Below are 21,348 nucleotides of genomic sequence, written 5' to 3' on the forward strand. Positions count from 1 at the left end.
CGAGATGGATAAAATACCTCCGATTTTTCACCATTCCATAGAACTCTCATCGAGGGTGAAGTCACACATTGCATTATGACTTCGACCAGTAAGAGAGGGAAATTCATATCGATCAAGGTATTTCGAATGAATGACCACTTTAGACGGTCATATGCCTTTTCGAAATCGATCTTGATTGTCATATAGCCTTTTCCTCCCTGCTTGCGCTTCATAGTATGGATTACTTCTTGTACGATAACAATGTTATCAGTGATTTGTCTATTTGGGACAAAGCTTGATTGTGAATTAGCAATGATTTTGGGGAGCAATGGCTTGATTCGATTAACAATAGCTTTAGTAATTATTTTGTAAGTTACATTACAAAGGCCTATGGGTCTAAAATGAGCAGGCAATTCTGGATTTTCTGTTTTTGGGAGGAGCACGAGAAAGGTTTCATTGATTGACTCTGGTAATCCCCTTCCTTCGAGAGCAGCCAAAGCCATAGTGTATACATTAGGAGCCACTAAGTCCCAGTTCTTCTAGTAGAACAAGGCTTGGTATCCATCGGGTCCCGGTGCCTTCAGTGAGCCCATTGTATTTATTTCCAAATCAATGTCACTATTAGTAAATGGTCTGACTAGTTTGCACCAATCATCATGTTCAATTGGAACACTAACACCCGTAGGAATATTGCAAGTAACCACACCCCCTTCATCCGTAAATAAAGAAGCAAAGTAATTCACCACTAGAGATTTGACCTCCTCCTTGTCATGCACCCATTGATCTTCATTATTTTTTATGGCTACAATCTTGTTTTTCCACCTACGTACAATCGTACTTAAGTGGAAGAAGGTAGTATTGCGATCGCCATTTATCAACCACTCGATCCTAGATTTTTGATACCATAGAATTTCTTCTTGATTTAGTACCATATCTAGATCTCTTCTCAATTTAGCTTCCAATTTGATCAACCCCGAATTTCTTTCAAAAGCAAGTTGTTTCTGGATGCCATTTATACGAGCCATCAATGTGCGTTTTTCACGAAAAATATTGTGAAAAATCTCTTTATTCCAACTTTGCAAATCCATCGATAAGGAATTGAGAAGAGGGATGAGGGGGGCTGTATTGTCCCATCTCTCCTGGATAAAGGAGCCAAATTTCTCATGGGTAAGCCATGCGGCCTGGAACCTGAAGGGTCGATTAAGAGCATCCAAGGGAGTGAAGCCGTTTGGAGAGATGAATAAAGGGCAGTGATCAGATTGTATCGCTGGGAGGTGTCTAACATGAGCTTTGTCGAAGCGCATACTCCATTCTCCTGTGCACATTGCTCGATCTAATCTAGCACTCCTCCTTGACTCTATTGAATTACCCCTAGCCCATGTGTGAGCAGGCCCTGAGAATTCAATTTCGATAAGGTTGTTTTCATGAACCCATGCATTGAATCTCTGACTTCGTCTTGTAGTTTCATCACAGCTCGAATTCCTTTCCCATCCAAATCTAGTTTCATTGAAATCTCCACTCAAGAGCCAAGGTTTATTGTTCCTTCTAGCAAAATCCGAGAGGGCATCCCATAATTCTGTCCTTTTTGAAGGATCGAGGCTGGCATAAATTGCCGAAAAATACATGGTTCTTCACCAATCTTGGTAATTTGCATTGTGATGTACTGACTCGATTGTTCTATTTGATCAACCATAATTAGTTCCGATTTCCAGTAGACCCATATTCCGCCACTGAAGCCTTGAGCATCAACACGGGTATGCCCATTGTAACCAAGAATAGATGCAATTCTGTTGGCATGATCACCTCCCATGTGTGTTTCTACTTGACTTGAATATAGATCACGGTGTATAAAATGTTTTCCATTAAAGGTATAAAAAAGAAATTAATATGGAAGGTAAAAGAAGTTGTGCATTGCCGTCGTACTAGGGAATTTAGGAGTATGGACTTAAAACTCCAACATGATTAAAGGGTATTTATATCCTTTTTATTAGGAAAACAATCCACCGATTGGTGAAAGTTTCGATGATTACTCTTTTGTAGAAAACAAACCCATATAAAGCGTAAATACATTATCATTTCTTTTAGATATCCAATTTAACTTCAGGCATTCCCAATATTAACATCTCTTTTAGATATCCCCAATTTAACTTTAGGCGTGCCATTATTTGAATTTTATTATGTAGAGCTAGCATACATAATTTAAATTTCGCATTTGGATATCCCTAATTAATATTTAGGCGTACCCAAACATATCAAACTTCATTATTTAATCAGGACAATTGAGAAAGACAATACTTGACTAGAATATAGATCACTGTGTATAAAATGTTTTCCATTAGGGTATAAAAAAAGAAATTAATATGGCCTGGAAGCTAAAGGAAGTTGTGCATTGCCTTCGTACTAGGGAATTAGAGAATATGGACGCAAAACTCCAAAATGATTAAAGGGTACTTATATCTTTAATTAGGAAAACAATCCACCGATAGGTGAAAGTTTTGATGATTACTCTTCAGTAGAAAACAAACCCATAAAAGCGTAAATACATTAACATCTATTTTAGATATCCCCTATTTAACTTTAGGCATGCCCATTATTTGAATTTAGTATGTAGAGCTAGCATAAATAATTTAAATTTCGCATTTAGATATCCCTAGTTAATATTTAGGCATACCCAAACATCAAACTTCAATATTTAATCAGGACAATTAAGAAAGGAAAATATTTTTTTTGGGCTACTAAACATCAAACTTCACTCTCTCTCTCCTCCCACCACCATTTCCCAAAAAAAAAAAATTAAAAAATTAAAAAAAAAAATAATTTATGAAAATTATAATGTTAATAAACTCGAATATCCTACCACTTTCCTTAAGTACATCTTTTAATAGTATCATATATATATTCATTAATGTACTTCTTTTGAAACGTGACATTGCATGTATAATGAATCCATAATTTTAAATTATCCTACAAATCAAATAAGAACTTGATTCTAAATATTCAATAAATAATTGATGAATCACGTATTTAATTAAGCATATAAAACTAGCAATGTTTTTGTTTTTTTTATAGGGCCTCCTAATCTTTATTTAGGTATCCTCAATACATTAGGGTAATGATAATGGAAATATTAATATATTCAATTATTCTAACGGCCTGTTATCTTCATCTTAATTTCGGTTTAGTTCAGTTCAGTTTAGCTCACTTCACTTCACTTCAGCTCAGTTCACTTAAGTTCAACTAAGTTCAATTCAGTTCAGTTCCTGATTTCCTTATCATAAACAATTCAGTTCAGCTCAACTCAGTTCAGTTCCTGATTTCCTTATCATAATAATTCAGTTCAGCTCAGTTTAGTTCACTTAGTTCAGTTTACTTCAGTTAAGTTTAGTTTAGTTTAGTTCAGTTCAGCTCAACTCAGTGAAATTTAGTCGAGCTCAACTCAGCTCAGTAAATGAGAATATGCCCTATAAAAATGTTGTCTTTTCAATTATGGTTTAGGGTTAGAGGTTTAGGTTTTAGGATGAATCAACTCGTCATTGAGGATTTTACTCTTTTGAGTTAATCAACTCTTTGATGAAGTTTTTTGGAATATGTAAAAGAATTTCTGTTTGCATGAATGTATTATTTGTATAACTTTTCTTATTTTTACATATTATTTATTTATGTCTTAATGAGATTATGCACACACCGTACTACGTGTATGTTCTTTTCACGTGCGAAATAATATGTTCCTTGTAAATAAAAGGAAAAATAAGAAATAATAATCCCAACTTTCTTCAATTTTGGTAGAATAATCCCAACTTTGAATTATACTGGAATAATCCGAACTTTGGGGTCTTCTTTTTCTTCAATCCCTAACCGGTCAAAAAAAGCCAATGACCTATTATATCAGGTCACTTGACACGTGTCAAGTCCTGATTAGTCTAAAAAAATTTTAAAAAAAAATAAAAAAAAAATAAAATCAGAAATCAGCCAGCTTCAGTATAATCCAAAGTTGGGATTATTCTACCAAAATTGAAGAAAGTTGGGATTATTATTTTTAATTTTTCCTAAATAAAATCAAATTAAATAAGGGTATAAATAAATAATCTAAATATTATATACGAATATAAATAAATTTGTAATATGTATTTCCTTTGAATATAATTCCGTATTTTGTATTTTAAAGAAAAATCCATATAAAAATATGTATTTATACGTATAAATAAATATGTATAAAAATATGTATTTCCTTTGAATATTGAGCGTTAAACCCTTATTTAATTTTATTTTTATAATCCGTATAAAAATCTGTATAAAATCCGTATATAAAATCCTTATAAAAATCCATATAATTATATGTATTTATACATATAAATATATCATGTATTTTTAAGAAAATTCTTAAGTCTATGCTCAATTGTTTCTTTAAATAGCAAAGCAATAAATGGATTTATAATATAAGCTGATTATGCACAATGTTATCGAGTATTCGAGTGTATCAGTCAATGTTAATTGAATATTAGCAAAGTTTAAAAATTCTCGTATTTAGCTTATCTAACCCTTTGCTTAATCTTTCTTCTTGTCAAGGAAATTATCACATAATTATATTTAATTCTGTCAATGACAACTATTGCGTAGTAACGTATTAGCATGGAAGATCTAAGTCAAACTCAATTAATTAAGCAAAGTATTGTATTATTATTATCTTTGTACATCGAGTTTGTACTTTGAATGGGAAAATTATAGACAAAAATGACTATAATTTTAATTAATTAGAGTTTAATTTTAGCTACTAATTCTTGTGAAGGAAGCACGATAATATGTTGTATTTATAAATAATTTCGTATTTTTCTTAAAAGAGTAAAAAAATTGTATTGTGTATTTATACGTATTTAAGAATTAATTGTGATATTTTATTTAAGGATAAGAATATATTTTCAGATTAACATAATTGTAACAATTATCTTTTCCTAAAAAAAACTACTATCTTTTCCTAAAAAAAGCATTATATTTTCTCAAAAAAAAAAAAGTGCATCATAATCAGCAGTAGAAAATATTGAGCGTTAAAAGTATAAGGTAGGGAATATTTGTTTCTCTAATAAAACACACGTAATAAAGGACTTTAAAAAAAAAATTAAAACAATATTATTAATCTTCAACCTTTACACAATCTTAACATTTAACAATGGCGGGAAGCCAAAATTTTGATTATTTTTCTTAATGGATTGGAAAATTCAGGCGTAAATCCCACTATTTAATACCTGCTCTTTTGCTTTGCTAATCCTTGAGTCTTCATTTGATTATAATTGGTTGCTTTTTGTATGAAGCCAAAATTTTGATTATATGATGATCAACTTAATTATGGAATTAAACAAAATATAAGAATTTAATTAATTTGAACCAAAAGAATGAATGTTGTAGGTTAAACATGAAGGATTTTTATAATAGAGGTTGAAGATGAATATAAGATATTTTTATTCAATTGTATAAAAGAAGTAAAAAAAAAAAAAAAAAAAAAAAAAAAAAAAAAAAAAAAGGCTTTTGAACAAATAAATTTAACCAAACTAGAGTTAATGACTTGATAACTGTTTAATGACTTGATGACTGTTTAATGACTGTGTTTATGTCTTTTTTATATCTTTTTTATTAGGAAAACAATCCACCGATTGGTGAAATTTTCGAAGATTACTCTTCTGTAGAAAATAAACCCATATAAAGCGTAAATACATAACATTAACTTCTTTAGATATCCCTAATTTAGATTTAGGCGTGCCTAATATTTGAATTTTATTCGTTTTCCAGTACGAGTTACGAAATTAAGACTTGATTGATGCATAGATCGATTGAAAGATACTTATGTTATCAATACAGGGTTATTTTGGATAATAGTTATGAGGTATAATGAAACGAAGATTAATTTTGACAAACATAGACAAAGTGCTTCAATTCTTGGTTTATAACAAAATACCAATATATAGGGTTATTTCAGATAATCACCTTTGACATAATATAAATCCTATCTTGATTACTTGCCACAATTCACATTATGCGTTGTTCTCTTTCTTCTGAAAGTCTCAACCTCCAGCTCCACTTTCCTTCTCTGACTTCCAACTACCTGTAGCTTCATCCATGCGGCTTGCCTTCCTTTCAGTACTCCAAGAGCTGGAAACACCATCTCCGTTGGCTTTACCAGTGCCCCGCAACAAGGGCTTATTACAATCTTCCTTGCTAGAACTCCACCCATCAGCACTACTTCCACTGTTCTTACATGGTCTTTAAACCCTTTAATTTGGATAAGAATCTGCCGATTGGTGACAATTTAGGTGATTACTTTTCTGTAGAAAACAAACCCATGTAAAACGTAAAAACGTTAACATCTCTTTTAAATGTCCCCAATTTAACTTCAGGCGTGCCATTATTTGAATTTTATTTATGTAGAGCGAGCTAGCATACATGATTTAGATTTCATATTTGGATATCCCTAATTAATATTTAGGCGTACCCAAACATCAAACTTCATTATTTAATCACGACAATTGAGAAAGAAAATACTTGACTAGCTAGAATATAGATCACAGTGTATAAAATGTTTTCCATTAAGGGTACAAAAAAGAAATTAATATAGATGCTAATGAAAGTTGTGCATTCCTTTGTCTCTTGTGAGCATCTTTCTTCTCTTACTTAGCCAAATTAGTAGCACACTTAGCCTAGCAAATCAAGGGGAAGTCCTGACTAGGAGATTAACGGGTGCTGTTGACTAGTGGACTGCGTGCAAGGGGACTTAGGCAAATAAGTCAGCACGTGACACCAGGCTGACTTCCTGATGCGTATTTAAGCAGCTATTTTGAGTTTCTTGAATAAAAGAAACAATCTTTAAATCTTTCTTGGATTTTAATATGTTTATTATATGATTATAGTTGTATGTATTCGTTTTTCTTGAGGAAAAACGAGTTAAAGAAATTTTTATAACACAATGATAGAACTCCCAAGGCTTGGTTCAAGAATTAAAGTTTAGCACAATGGAAAGTTTTAACAAACCATAAACACAAGCTAAGCTCACATTTTTCATATGATAATCAAAACTCAAATTTGATTTTTATTAATTCTTAACCACGTATTTTTTTTACGGGATCTTAACCACGTATTGTCGTCGACTACGGACGACAATGGTCGACTATAATAAGAGAATAAATTTGAACCGTTGATACTTTTTATTGCTTAATCTTAGCCTTATAATAATTTTTTTAAAAAAAAATTACAAAATCAAAGTTACACATCATTTAAGTCATGACAAGTCAGCGACCAATCAACAAAGTGTTGTTTGTTTTCTTACTTTTAGAGGGTAAATTTTTTTTCTTTTCCAAATTATAATATTATAAACAATCATCCAAAGAAATTATAAAATTAATAAAAGTTACAAAACAATTTTTTTTTTTAAAAAACAACTGCAGTTTCATCCCCTATTTAAAGCTTCATAAATATCAAACAATAAAATTTGATTTTTGGGTACGCCTAAATAATAAATAGGGATATCTAAATGCGAAATTTAAATTATGTATGCTAGCTCTACATACTAAAATTCAAATAATGGGCACGCCTAAATTTAAATTGGGGATATCTAAAAGAGATGTTAATGTATTTACGCTTTATATGGGTTTGTTTTCTACAAAAGAGTAATCATCGAAACTTTCACCAATCGGTGGATTGTTTTCCTAATAAAAAGGATATAAATACCCTTTAATCATGTTGGAGTTTTGCGTCCATTTTCCTAAATTCCCTAGTACGACGGCAATGCACAACTTCTTTTAGCTTCCATATTAATTTCTTTTTTATACCATTAATGGAAAACATTTTATATACCGTGATCTATATTCAAGTCAAGTATTTTTCTTTCTCAATTGTCCTGATTAATTATTGAAGTTTGATGTTTTGGTATGCCTAAATGCAAAATTTAAATTATGTATGCTAGCTCTACATACTAAAATTCAAATAATGGGCACGCCTAAAGTTAAATTGGGGATATCTAAAAAAGATGTTAATGTATTTACGCTTTATATGGGTTTGTTTTCTACATAAGAGTAATCATCTAAACTTTCACCAATCGGTGGATTGTTTTCCTAATAAAAAAAGATATAAATACCTTTTAATCATTTTGGAGTTTTGCGTCCATATTCTCTAATTCCCTAGTACGAAGGCAATCCACAACTTGCTTTAGCTTCCCGGCCATATTAATTTCTTTTTTATACCCTTAATGGAAAACATTTTATACACCGTGATCTATATTCAAGTCAAGATAATAATTCTAATAATTTAAAGATAACATATTCTAACACAGTAATCTAAAGTTTTGTTTTTTGAAAATTAAAAAAAAAAAAAAATTAAAAGTTTCAGTACGTAGTTTTCAGCAATATGTGTTTTTTTTTATTAGTTTCAATTAAATCAATTAAAAATTGAAACAAATTATTTTTGAGTTATGTTTTTTTTTTTTTTTTTTTTTTTTTTTTTTTTTTTTTTTTTGTAAAAAAACGTGTGTTAACAAAAATAATTTGTTAAAATATTACAATATAACATTTAAATTGTTAGAATATATTTTGAATATATTATGTAATTATTGGTATATATCTTTTAATTTCCATAGTTATCTTAAGGTATCTTTTAGTTATCAACTCTAAAGATTTAGCAGATCAGTTAGCTATTTTTTTTGGTGCAATAAGTTAGCTAGCTACAACATAAATTTAAGGGTTCGTTTGGCATCGCTGTGGTTTTCTATTTTTTGGTTTTTTGTTTTTTAAAAGTATATTATATATGTCACATAATGAATCAAAAATTATTTAGACTTATTAAAATCATGATAATTTTAAAAACTGACAACAAAAAAGTGAAAACACCTTTTTCTTGTTTCCTGTTTTTGGTTTTTAGTTTTTAAAAAAACAGAAAACTGAAAACCAAAAATGATGCCAAACAAGCCCTAAAATATTAGTTTTTCGCAAATTTTTGTAAATAACATTTAAATTTAAAAACACATTTTTAATTTGCGGCAAAATTAATAAAAATATGTGCTTATACACATTTTTCACTAAGGTTATATATAGACATCATCATTGATCGTTGCAACTTACAATTACCAAAGGCTTATTAGTTAATCATGTTCATTTTTTTAATGTAGATAACTTGAAGTCAACAGCACATAATTGCTACTCCTAGAGGTAGTCCTAAGCCACCACGAAGTGCTGCTACTTGGCGCTTACCAGCTCACAGAGTGATTAAAATTAACACAGATGGTGCTGTGCTTGGTGAGGCTGGACTAGGTTTGGGCGTGATTAAATTAAATTACTTTTTTTTTTTGAAGGAAAACCGTTAAATTACTTTAACTTGAACGAAGTTTTCCATTGATTTTGTACTCCATGAATAAAGGGGAAAACGGTTATATGAAGCCAAAATTTTGATTAACTAGAAGAATGAATGTTGTAGGTTGAACATGAAGGTTTTAGATAATATAGGTTGAAGATGAATATAAGATATTTTTATTCAATTGTCTAAAAGAAGGGAAAAAAAAAGCTTTTAAACAAATAAATTTAACCAAACTGTACTAGAGTTAATGACTTGATGACTAGACTTGATGACTGTGTAATGACTTGATGACTAGACTTGATGACTGTATTAATGACTTGATGACTGTATTAATGACTTGATGACTGCTTTGTTGAGGTATCGAATTGGACGGCTAGGATTAGTCAATTAAAATATAAACGGATGAGATTTAATCTCTTACCGTAGTCTTTCATAGTCGTCCGTAGTCGAGGACTACGGTAGAAGCTTCGGCCCACCTGAAGTCCGTTTAGCATATCAAAAGCAGTTTGCAACAGACTTTTTTGCATTTCTGAAGTGTCGAGCCCAAGAGATAGTCGAAGGAGGTAGGATGATTATCAACATAATGGTTACTTCAGATACTCGTGGACCAGATCAAATGTGGATATTCAAATTCATGAACATCGTTTTAGTTGATATGCTTGGTGAGGTAAATACTTTCAATTCTTAATTATGTTTTATTAATTGAGTAATGCACAAAAAATTCTTATATTGTACGGAAAATATGTACTGAATAATAATACAGAGTAATAACTACAATAAAGCTTTACAAATCGTCATAAATTAAAGAATCATCTGTAAAAAAATGAATGGAGTTATTAAAAAAAAAGAAGAGGAAATAGTGAAATACAAGTCAATATCACATATCAACCAAACCTGTTGATTAGGGACGATATCGTCTTTTCACAAATTATATGGGGAAAAATTGGGCGAAAAATCTTGGCCCTAGCCTAGACATCCGGATCTTCATTGCCCTTTTCGAGAGTTAGCAAAGTTAACGACAAGTTGTCCTAAATCTCAATTCCTTTCCCACAACAATGGGAGCTTCAATTCGAAGCTTCGATTAATTTAAGTAAAGGGATGGAGGGATAAATTGTGCAAAGTAACACACAATACAATGGAGGAGTGAAACACCTACCCTTTGGGGTTAATTATACCCTTAGTTTCTCCATTTTTCTTAGGGTTTTAGCCATTTTTTACGGGAAGCCGTCAGAAATGGTAGTGTTTGAGTTGAGAATACCACCTTGTACTTTGAGTATGGAGGCACGTCGGGTTGATAAGCGATTGGGCATGACGGTGGTCGGTGGAAATTAATGAGCGAGGAGAGAGAATGCTTGTGAAGGAGAAAGGTGGGTCTTCAACTTTGGCTTCGTTCCTCCAATGTCGAATAAATTTGGGTCTTCTCTTTTGGCTTTAATTTGTTACTCCATTAAGGGAGAATGGTGGGAATGTGAGTCTTCTGGTTTCTTTCCTCCATTGTCCGTCAAAGGGAGAGAGGTGGTGACAATAAAGTCAAATAACGAAGAGTAAGGGATAGCTCAAGTGGTTAGAGCTTCCATCCCAATTCTAGGAGGTCCTGAGATCGATTATCACCCCCGCCCTTGTGACTCTATAACACCGAAAAAAATAACAGGGTCCAACTCAGTAAAACCATCGAACAATCAATATATTCCAAAAAGCAACTCTTATAATTTCGAAAATGTCATTCAACATCCTATGTATGGAGGTTCTATCAAGGAGGTTAGTATGGCTCCAGGAACAGAATAGAATTGAAGGGATAAGAGTTGCAAGAAAGTGCCCGAGTATCTCTCATTTGTTTTTTGCGAATGATGCTTTACTGTTCTTCAAACCAAGTTTGGAGGTGTGTAAGGAATTAAGGCAAGCGTTGAATGATTTTTGTAGAATCTCAGGGGAGGTAATAAGTGCGAAAAAATCTTTTGTCCTGTTTAGCCCGAATACCCCTTCAACCTTTGTCAGAGTTCTAAGGAAACCTTTGGGAATGACAAGTAAAAACTCATTTGGGACCTATTTGGGGTGTCCAATGGACGTTGATGGTCGGAGCTTATCTCAGTTCAACTTCCTGGTGGAGAAGATTTCAAAGAAAGTGCTCTCTTTGAGATTTGTGTCTCTTTCACAGGCAGAAAAACTTCTCCTGATTAACTCCATTCTGGTAGCAATGACTTCCCACATCCTTTCCTTGTTTCTGGTTCCGAAGAAGATTGTAGGGAAAATCAGCTCTATGTGCCTGAAATTCTTCTGGGCGAATGCAAGTGGAAAGAAGCCGATTTACTAGAAAAAAAAGGGAAGCTTTGGAGCTACCTCGGGAAGATGGCAGACTTGGCCTAAGAAATTTTCATAAGCTTAACCAGGCTCTTGTTCTAAAGCAAGCATGGAGAATTCATAGTAACCGAGACATGTTGATCAATAAGATTATAATCGGGAAGTATGGTGCTTCACCAATAGAAGGGGGAATAAAGGGAACCCCCCTAATTAGGGGCTCATGGGTGGTCAGGGGCATGAGGAGATCGAACCGCAACGACTATGGAAGGAGGGTTTTGGTACAAAATTGGGAATGGGAGGGGGGTCAGGGTAGAAGGAGATAGGTGGACTCTGGATGGAAAAGTGAAGATAAAGCCGGGGATAGACGAAGGGGTCAGCACCAATCACAAAAATGTGTGCGATCTTATGGATGAAGAAGGGAGATGGAGGACAGGGGTGATATGGAGGTTTTTTGACATGGATGACGCTAAGAAAATTTTGAGTGTTCATCCAAGTTGGGAAGATAAAGATGAGATTTTGTGGGGAGAGACGGAGAATGGGATATATACTATAAAATCGAGGTATCTATGGTTGATGGGTTCGCTTAGAGGGCAAGATAGACCCAAGTTCTGGAAGGAGTTCTGGAAGCTGAATGTATTCCCAGACTGGCTCATCCTTGGATGGAAAGTGATACAGAACTCGTGCGGCAGCAAGGAAGGCCTTATCAGGAGAGGTTTGAATATTAACCCTTTTTGTGTGTTTTGCAGGGATTCATTAGAAACAACTGACCATCTTTTCAAAGACTGTAATGTGGTACGGCGAATATGGCAATGTGGTCCTCTGGGTATCAAAGTGAGAAATGAAGACTGTAACACCCTAGAAATTCCTTTCCTTTAAATACCCATTCTACTCTTTAAAATACGATTTAGGAATATCTAAGGCATTACCGCCACCGTGAAAACAGCTAAGGTAATTATCAAAGATACACAGCAGAAGACTTAAAATTAAAAACCGTTTAAACAAGCCAACTCAAAAGTCAACCAAACGAAAGTAAAGTTTAAAACCAAATAAACAAAGTCAAATAAAAATCAAACTACAACTTGGAACCATTAAAGGCCCTTATTCAAAACCGTTCCAAAACCAAACCTTTACGTTAGTCCACATAAAATATGTTATAAATAAATAAAGCATAAAACGCATCGTAAACTAATGAAAGCTAGCAAGATTCACTCTCCTCTCATGCCCCATCATGAATATGCTTCAATACCTGAAAAGTTTATCTCTACTTGTCTCCACTACTCTCCATTAAAAATGGGTCATTATAGGGCCAAGGTAAAGACATGGCCAAATACACAAACACACACAATCAGCAAAGCTGAGTACATAAGCGTAAATTAAATACTCTAACATGCTTTCACCTATCAACACACTTACCTCATTGCACCTGTTTACAAGCACACACAACAATCAACAAAACACAATGACTAAACACTAAATAATTCATTTAGCATTGATTACGCATCGAACGGGTTTCCAACTATTCTCCCCCAAATAAATTGAGGTTAACTGACACGGGAGCTAACCGTGCCAGCGACAAAACCACTCAAAGGTGGTTGAATTCCTGCGCATAATAATAAATAAAAAGGAATGTACAGCGTCCTGTACTCCATTAGAAGTTATGGTTAAATATAAAACCCCATAACTCCCCCCATTGTTCATACTCAAGGTATATACGTTCCAAGAGTTTTGGTGCGTAATCTCTTTCAGTTTACGTTATTTACATGTTATTGGACTTGGTGATGACTCTCAAATCATAATAAATCAATCAACAATAATTATTCAATCAACCAAACATACCAATTTAATTCTTGAATAATTAGTGACCACATATTATTTAATGTTGAACCCTTTTTAATTCTACCTCAGTGTCAAAGACACCTTAAGCGCATAAAGCGCCAAAAATCCTATCCCTCGGTGTTAAAAACACCTTAAGTGCACAAAGGCACCAACATACCATTTATTCCTTGTGTACATAGACACTTATATAGCTCCTTCCTCTTGCTTAAAGCATCAATAAAAATTATTTGAACCATGATAAAATTCCTTTTCAATATTCCTAACATAATTAAACATGTAGTTTAATTAATCATGCATTCTAACATGCCATAAATAAAAGTGTGATTCAAACACAACATGCCAAACATTAATTTTCCAACTATTAATCCATCTCAAATAAATCATACTTTCTAATTTAATCACCAATATCAATAATCCACAATTTAGAATCATAAATCGTAGCATGATACTATTTAGGATTAATTGAATCAAGTCTAGCATGATACTACATCACCAAAAATGTGCTAAGTACGCGTACGTACCTTGAGTATGATTTTAAAATTGCCACGGCTAGTAGAAATTGTTTACTTCAAAGTCACCTACACATTAAATTCATAATAGAGTATTAAAATCCACTCTAAACAAATTTCCAGCAATATATACTATTTTAAAACCCCTCATAATTTAATTAAAGTAAGCTGAAATTATATTTAAAACACCATAATTAAGTCCCAATTAATCGGGTAATTAAAATTTCTTCAAGAAACATAATATTAAGTGTTCTACATAAAATTCCAGCACTTTATTGTAATTAAAACTTGCTGTAATTAAGCCTTAAAAAACTTAAAACAAAGGTCTACCCCATTATACATCATAATCCTTCAATAACTCATAAATCAAGAACCTAGGGTTTCAAAAATTGGGGATTTTTAATTAAAAACCAAATCTGAAAATTAATTAACATAATTACAATAACCAAACATCAAAATTAAATCTCCAAACTCATAATTTACAATTAGATTAAAGCCTAGATTAAATTTGGGTAAAAAAGATTTGATTTTTAATTTTTTCTTTTTTTCGAAAGCTGCGACTGCCGACAGCAGGTCGGCGCCACTGCCGGCTGCTGCCAGCGCCGGTGGTCGCCGCTGCTGGTGGTCGGCGGCCCACCGGTGGTGGTTGCCGGTGGTGGTGGTGCGCAAACAAGAAGGGGAAGGGAAGGAGAGAGAAAAAGAAAAAGAAAGAAGAAAATAAGGAGAAAAGGGAGAGAAGTTTACCTTGGGTTTTCTCCACTCTGGGCAAATTTGAATTGTCTCATAAGAGGGATATTTATACCCCTTCTCTATCACCCTTTTTACCCTAACTTTCCTCCTTTAGTTTTTCCTAATCCATTCCCTACTAAAACTTGTTAAAATCATAATTTCTTAAAATAAAACCCCAACTTTTATAAAATAATTAATTAAACAAACTTTCCTTTAGTAAAATATTCCCAACTTACATGGGATAAATAATTAAAACATCATAATTAAAATACTAAAATTATTTAAATACTCTTATAAAATACATATTTTAAATAAAATACGTATAAAAATACGGGGTATTACAAAGACTCTTGCCTTGCTACATGGCTGAGGAACTTCCTATCTTACGCTTTCAACTTGAAGTAGGAAAATCCGGTGCTTGTTGGTGTTATCCTAGCTACTCTCTGGAGTATATGGATGCACATAAATGATATCATTTTTAGAGGGGAGCGGTGTTCCCCAATCCGGTTAATGCAGATGTGTAATGAGGAATGTGCTAGAGTATATCAAAAGCAAGGTAGAGGCAGTTCCTTGAGTCAGGGGAAGATCGTGACTATGTCGGGGGTCTCGGAGTTGACCTACTGGCAGAGGGGTACTCATGTTGCCCAACAAGTTGTAACAGTAACAGTAGATGGCGCGTGGAAACATAGGAAGGGAATGTTGGACTCGGCGGCGGTAGGATGGGTGGTGATGAAAGAAGATAGGCTGTTGTCAGAGGGTGGGAAAAGGGTAGTTGGAGGCTCAGCTCTTCAATGTGAACTCCTGGCCATTAGGGAGGGAGTGAAGGAAGCTCTAAAATGTCACAACCAAATTGAGATCAGGACAGACAACAAACTAAGTGTCAAAGCTATTGAGAACCCAATGAAGGCGCCAAAAGAGTTGAGAAATTTAGTCCTTGAGATCCGAAGGCTTAGCTATAATTGTTCTTATTTATGTTGCTGCTTTGTGCCTAGGTCTGTTACGGCTAGGGCCCATGACCTGGCTGTGAGGGCCAGGAAAGGGATATAGGCCTTAGGCTTTTAGTTTTTGTTTCACAACTGTCAAAAAAAAAAAAAAAAAAAAAAACTTTTGTTGATAATATTAATGGGGACTCCTCAGAAAAAGATAAAGAAAAATCTCACACGTGCCACATTATATACTACGAATTCATTGTCTTTAAAGGTAAATACACAACAGCGAAATAATCAGCAAAATTCTAGGATACGTGCCCTGGCACTACTACAAAAAAAATTCTTACATTTGAACTCTTAATGCTACGTACCATGGAAATGGTATTATAATTACATCTTTTTTAATGAATAACTTCTTCTAAAAGGATGTAAATGAGATTTGAACATGTGACTTTTGTGTCACGTTGGCTTTTAATACTATGTTATTAGAGGACCAATTCAACTTAAAAATTAAGCTCTGATTGAGTCGGAATATATTTTATGAAACTTCTGTACATGTGCTATATACTATTTGATATATATGGATACTCTATCAGTACTAATTTATCTAATTAACGTAGGCATAAATTATTTATAGGGCTTGGTTGATGCGGAAAAGGTCGACAATTTTAACATTCCCTTTTACCCCCCTACCATGGATGAAGTGAACAAGTTGGTGGCGGATCAAGGATCCTTTACTGTTGACAAGCATGAAACCTACGACTTATTATGGGATGTGCCAACGCCACCAAAGTCAAGAGACGATATCAATGAACTTGATCGAGCAAGGTTTGTGTCAGGGCCAGTCATAGTAACTACTGAGTAAATGATTTCAGAGATTTTTGGTGAAGACATTGGTAAAGAGTTTTTCCGGCGCTTTGTAGAAGTTGTCCGCAAATTTTTGTCCATTGGCGATAAGCTTTACACCTTCCATCGGGTCATTTCTTTGACAAGGAAGTAAGGAAATATTGAAATACCTGTATTTCTTAGTTTGGATGATCATACATTTATTAAATAAGCATGTTTTATGGGCTATTACTATGAATTCCGAATAATATTGAAATAAATGTATACAACCAGACCAATGCAAATATGCAATGCGTGGAGGAATTCCAAACAGAAGTTTTAATTTTTAGTGTATAACTTTTTAATGTATAGACAAGGGACATTATAAACGTTTTGTATTAATTTTAAGGAAATTTTAGATTTTTAACACCAGAAAAAAACCCGAAAATGATTTTTAACACCCTCATACAAAAATTATTTTAACACCAAATAAATTTTAAAATAATGGATTTCACCACGAGAAAATACAGGTTTCTCATTGTGAGAAACATGTTATGTTTCTCAAGTGGCAACTTTTGTAAATAAATAGCTCTGGGATTCATGAAAAACAATTAAAAAAAAAAATTGCTCCAGCTATACCTGACATCTAACCTTGGGTTGATAAGCTTAACCCAACTAAATTGAAGTAGTAACGACGTTAATGGCTTACAAACTATTGCAATGAAAAATAACTAGAGTGTGAGACAAAAGGGGATTGTGCAGGTTGAGCTAGGAGAGACGAAGGTCGGTTGATTCGTCGATGATGATGATGATGAGTTGTAGACCTTAGGCTTGAATTGTGGTTACCAAATTATCTCACTAATATGCAAAAAAGTTTGATCAATCCAAATCGATTTCAACTTCAAGGGAGATGAACGGCATGCTTAGTTTCGATGGAGAAATTAAATTAATGGAGGACGGAAAAATCAATTACCCTCTAGGATTAACTATACCCTTATTTTTTCCCTGTGTTATTAAGGTTTTCGTTTAATTCCGACGGCAAAGCCGCCGAAACCGGTGGCCAAGGTAATGCATGTTGAAGCAGCTTGAAAATGGGTTGGAGGATGAGGATGAGGATGAAGATGGGTTGGAGGAAGGAGGAAGGTAGAATTTGTTTACTTGTTAACACCAAATAACTAGAGTTAACTCAAATATCACACAAATTACATATGTACACTAGTACAAAAACCTTCATTTGCGTCGCTTATTTAGGCTGTATTTGCGTCACTTCTATGAGCGACGCAACTGCTCGCGACGCAAATGACTCAAAAGTCATTTGCGTCACTCGTTTGTTAAATGAGCGACGCAAATGACTTTTTTTGTAACTGATATTTGTTATTTGCGTCACTTCTTTAATAAACGAGTGACGCAAATGACTCTTTTTCATAACATATATTCTTATATTTGCGTCACTTCTTTAATAAATGAGTGACGCAAATGACTAGTTTGAGGAAGAGAAAATGAGCTATTTGCGTCGCTTCTTTTTTAAAGAGTGATTCAAATGACAAATGTTTTAATCCACACATTAAAGTAACATTATAATTTGCCAACTGTATCCCTTCATATAATACAATATTGCAAGACAAAAAAAATAAAATCATAATAAAAATAATAAGATCAAATACAAATTTCGACATAATTTCCTTTGTATTTTAGCCTACCCATTAATTTGGGAATGACGGCGCCTTGTATTAGCAACCTGTCAAATAAGTTTACAACAAAACAATATTGACATCTTCATCATTAATAAGTATAACACAAGCACCAGACCAACCCAAATGTTGGTAAACCAAATGCGTTCATTTCAAGCCTAAGAACTATAACAAAATAATCCAATAAATAATATGGAATTGAAGCCAGCATAATTCAATTTAGGGATAAAATCTTCATTTTCCCTAACACGAACAAGTCCATAATGGAAGTCCACTTCCTTTTTCTCTTGCAAACAGTTTAAAGTCACTAGTTCCTGATATCAAATACAATGAATCAATAAACAATCAGAGTTGAGAATGAAGCATCAAAGCAACAAAATAATATTCTACAATTATTTAAACAACTACATTACCTTTCCAAGAAAATACTAATAGTTGTTCCTCTAATTAAGTATAGTAGCAGAGGAATAGAGGATTGATGCCAATTATTTGCAAAACCTCTTAATACAAAAACCAAGAATGGCATTTATACGATTCGATCAGGATTTTCTTAATACAAAAACTAAGAAGGCCACCAAAATTAAGGCATTTTTCTTTGGAGTGCCGTGAAGGGGAATATGGCAGTGAAAGATCTACTAAGGTATCGTCACATTACAACTGACGCTACATGCCAATTATGTGGTGTGAATGAGACAATTTATCACACTCTATTTGAGTGTGTTGTTGCAAAGGAAATTTGGCATTACAGTGAGTACAAAACCAACCTGGAAGATGCGCTAAATGATAATTTTGCAGAGCTATGGTTATGGCTTTGTAAGAAATATGATGCAGAAGTAGTTTGTTCTATGGCCGCACTGATGCGGGCTGCTTGGAGAGGGAGGAATTTAATCATGTTTCAAGGTGAGAATCCAAATAGTGTGCTACTGGCTGCGGGGTTTGCAAGGCTAGTTCATGATTACAATGGCGGCTATGCTAAAAAGGTTCTACTGCCCCCCTCTGTTATGAGATAATATGATGTTGCTATAAGCTGGAAGAAACCGTGCCTTGGGTGTGTTAAAGTAAACTCGGATGCTCATATTCTTGAGGGGTGTAAGGCAGGGCTAGGAGAGGTCGTTTATTTTTAACAAAACGACCTAGTAAAATTATTTCAATACAAACACTATATCATAGTTTATCTATTCACGGCTAAAAAAAAATGGGAAAGAGCTTCTCTTAGTAGTAGCAGGGGAAAAATCAACCAGAATGAGCAGCAAAACATAAAAAAAAAATACATTCAGATTAAAAAACAGTAAAATGAGCAGCAAAACATAAAAATAAAAAAAATACAGTCAGATTGGAGAAAAATCAATAAAATAGTAAAATCAAAATTTAATGAAACCCAAAAATCCAAAAATTCATCTGCAATTCTAAAATTCGTGCAAAAAATACAAAAAAAATAGTAAAATTAAACTAAGTTCATCCAAAATTGAACCCTAAATTCAATCTAGTTGAAAACACTAGAAAACAGTAAGAACACAGAATAGATTTGAACTTAGTTGAAATCGACTTCAAAAATTCACCAAAATGGGACCAAAAATCCTTAGAATCGAGTATAAATCCATAATTTCTTTGATTTGATTGCATTTGATGAACCCTAAATTCGAATATGAACCCCAAAAAGCTGTATTTAGAAACCTGCTTGTAATTCTAAATTTCGTGCGAAAATAGCAACATAATAGAAGATTAAACTTAGTTAATTTACAATTGAACTCAAAATATCTATGTAGATTGAAGTGTTGAACAAAAAGAAAAGAGATGAAGAGGTCTTACCTTGCATAAAATCGATTTTGCAACGTAAGCAACAATAGATCCAAAATTCCATATTATTGAGTACGAACACTAACTTTAAGAGAATCGTAAAAAATTACTACTAAATTGAACGAAAATCAAACCTCTTTGCTTAGATTTGTGTGTAACATCTATTGCAATCGTAGAAACAAAAAATGAACCCTAAATTCGAACCTCACATTTGCTGGGATTTTCGATTAGTGGTTGAATTTGTAGGTTATGGGATTTTCGATTTTGCCTCACATTTGCTGGGATTTTCGATTAGTGTTTATTCGCTGATGTTTTGGGGGTTCAACAGCAGAAAAGCAACAATGGGGAATTCTAGGGTTTGACTGATCAATTTTTTGGGGTTTTGATGTTAAATTTCTGGGAATTTTGGGGTTTAATTTTCTAGGGTTTGGGGTTTTGATGTTCGAATGGCAGAAGGCAGCTAGAGTTAATATAAACCATAATGGTCATTTGCGTCACTCGCTAAAGAGAGAAATGATGCAATTGACTCACAAAGTTATAGATAATATTGTTATTTGCGTCACTCCTATTTATGGAAGCGACACAAATACAAGTAAGTTGAAATATGTCAGACTTTTGCTTCGCTTTGTAACAAATGTCCGACGCAAATTAGTTATAATGAAGTCAAAATATCTCATTTGCGTCGTTTTTTTATATGAGTGATGCAAATAAGGCGACGCAAATAAGAATTTTTCTACTAGTGGTACCCTTCAGTAACAAGTGAAAGCTACCTCTTTGACTCTTTGAGAAATAACTTATGTTTCTCACAATGAGAAACTTGGCATCGCCCTTTCACCACCACTTAACTAATTCCGTTTAGTGGGGCCATGAAGCCACATGTCGCATTTTTATTGTCCCAAAAAAAAAAAAAAAAAAAAAACTACCCAACCATCCCAGCCCCACCACTGCCACCTTCTTCTCCACCTTGACCCACAGTCGCCGATGTAGCCAGCGGCGCACCGCACCACCTCCCCCTCCCTCACGAACCGACCTGAAACCCTTTTCTTGTAGCCCTAAACCACCCTAAAACCCTCTAACTACAGTCGTTGTTCCCTAAGAATGGCCACAAATTCTGTTAATGGTGGCCGAAATCGGTTGATTAAGGCCACTCAGCCCCAATACTAGCCGATGTCAGCCATTAATGGCCGAATTCGTGGTCGTCTTGGGGAAGGAGGGTTGCAGATTAGGGTTTCAGCCATTAGTGATTGAGTGGTTTTGGGGCGGATTAGGGTTGCAAATGGGGAGGAGGAAGGGGGAAGGGATGCGCCGGCATTTCGCCGACGGCTGCGTTTGGTGAAGGTGGCTGGGTAGGGCGGTGGTGGGGTGGCTGGGTAGATTTAGGAATTATAATTTTTATTTTTTTTTAATTTTTATTTTGTAAAACTA

General features: G+C 33.8%; 2 protein-coding genes across 2 annotated transcripts; both read left to right on the top strand.

Moving 5' to 3' along the window:
- Window positions 1–11,026: 11,026 nt before the first annotated feature.
- LOC145636708 (uncharacterized) lies at window positions 11,027–11,620 on the top strand. The gene has a single exon (XM_081688268.1). It carries the CDS (start codon window positions 11,027–11,029, stop codon window positions 11,618–11,620), a length of 594 nt encoding a protein of 197 aa, XP_081544394.1.
- Window positions 11,621–11,868: 248 nt separating this feature from the next.
- LOC145636709 (uncharacterized) lies at window positions 11,869–15,728 on the top strand. The gene is made up of 2 exons (XM_081688270.1): window positions 11,869–12,438; window positions 15,087–15,728. The coding sequence occupies exons 1-2, from the start codon at window positions 11,869–11,871 to the stop codon at window positions 15,726–15,728; spliced, it is 1,212 nt and encodes a 403-aa protein (XP_081544396.1).
- The last annotated feature ends 5,620 nt before the right edge of the window (window positions 15,729–21,348 follow it).

Source organism: Chenopodium album, chromosome 6 (genome assembly GCF_948465745.1).
Source record: "Chenopodium album chromosome 6, dcCheAlbu1.1, whole genome shotgun sequence".
Taxonomy (NCBI): Eukaryota; Viridiplantae; Streptophyta; class Magnoliopsida; order Caryophyllales; family Amaranthaceae; genus Chenopodium; species Chenopodium album.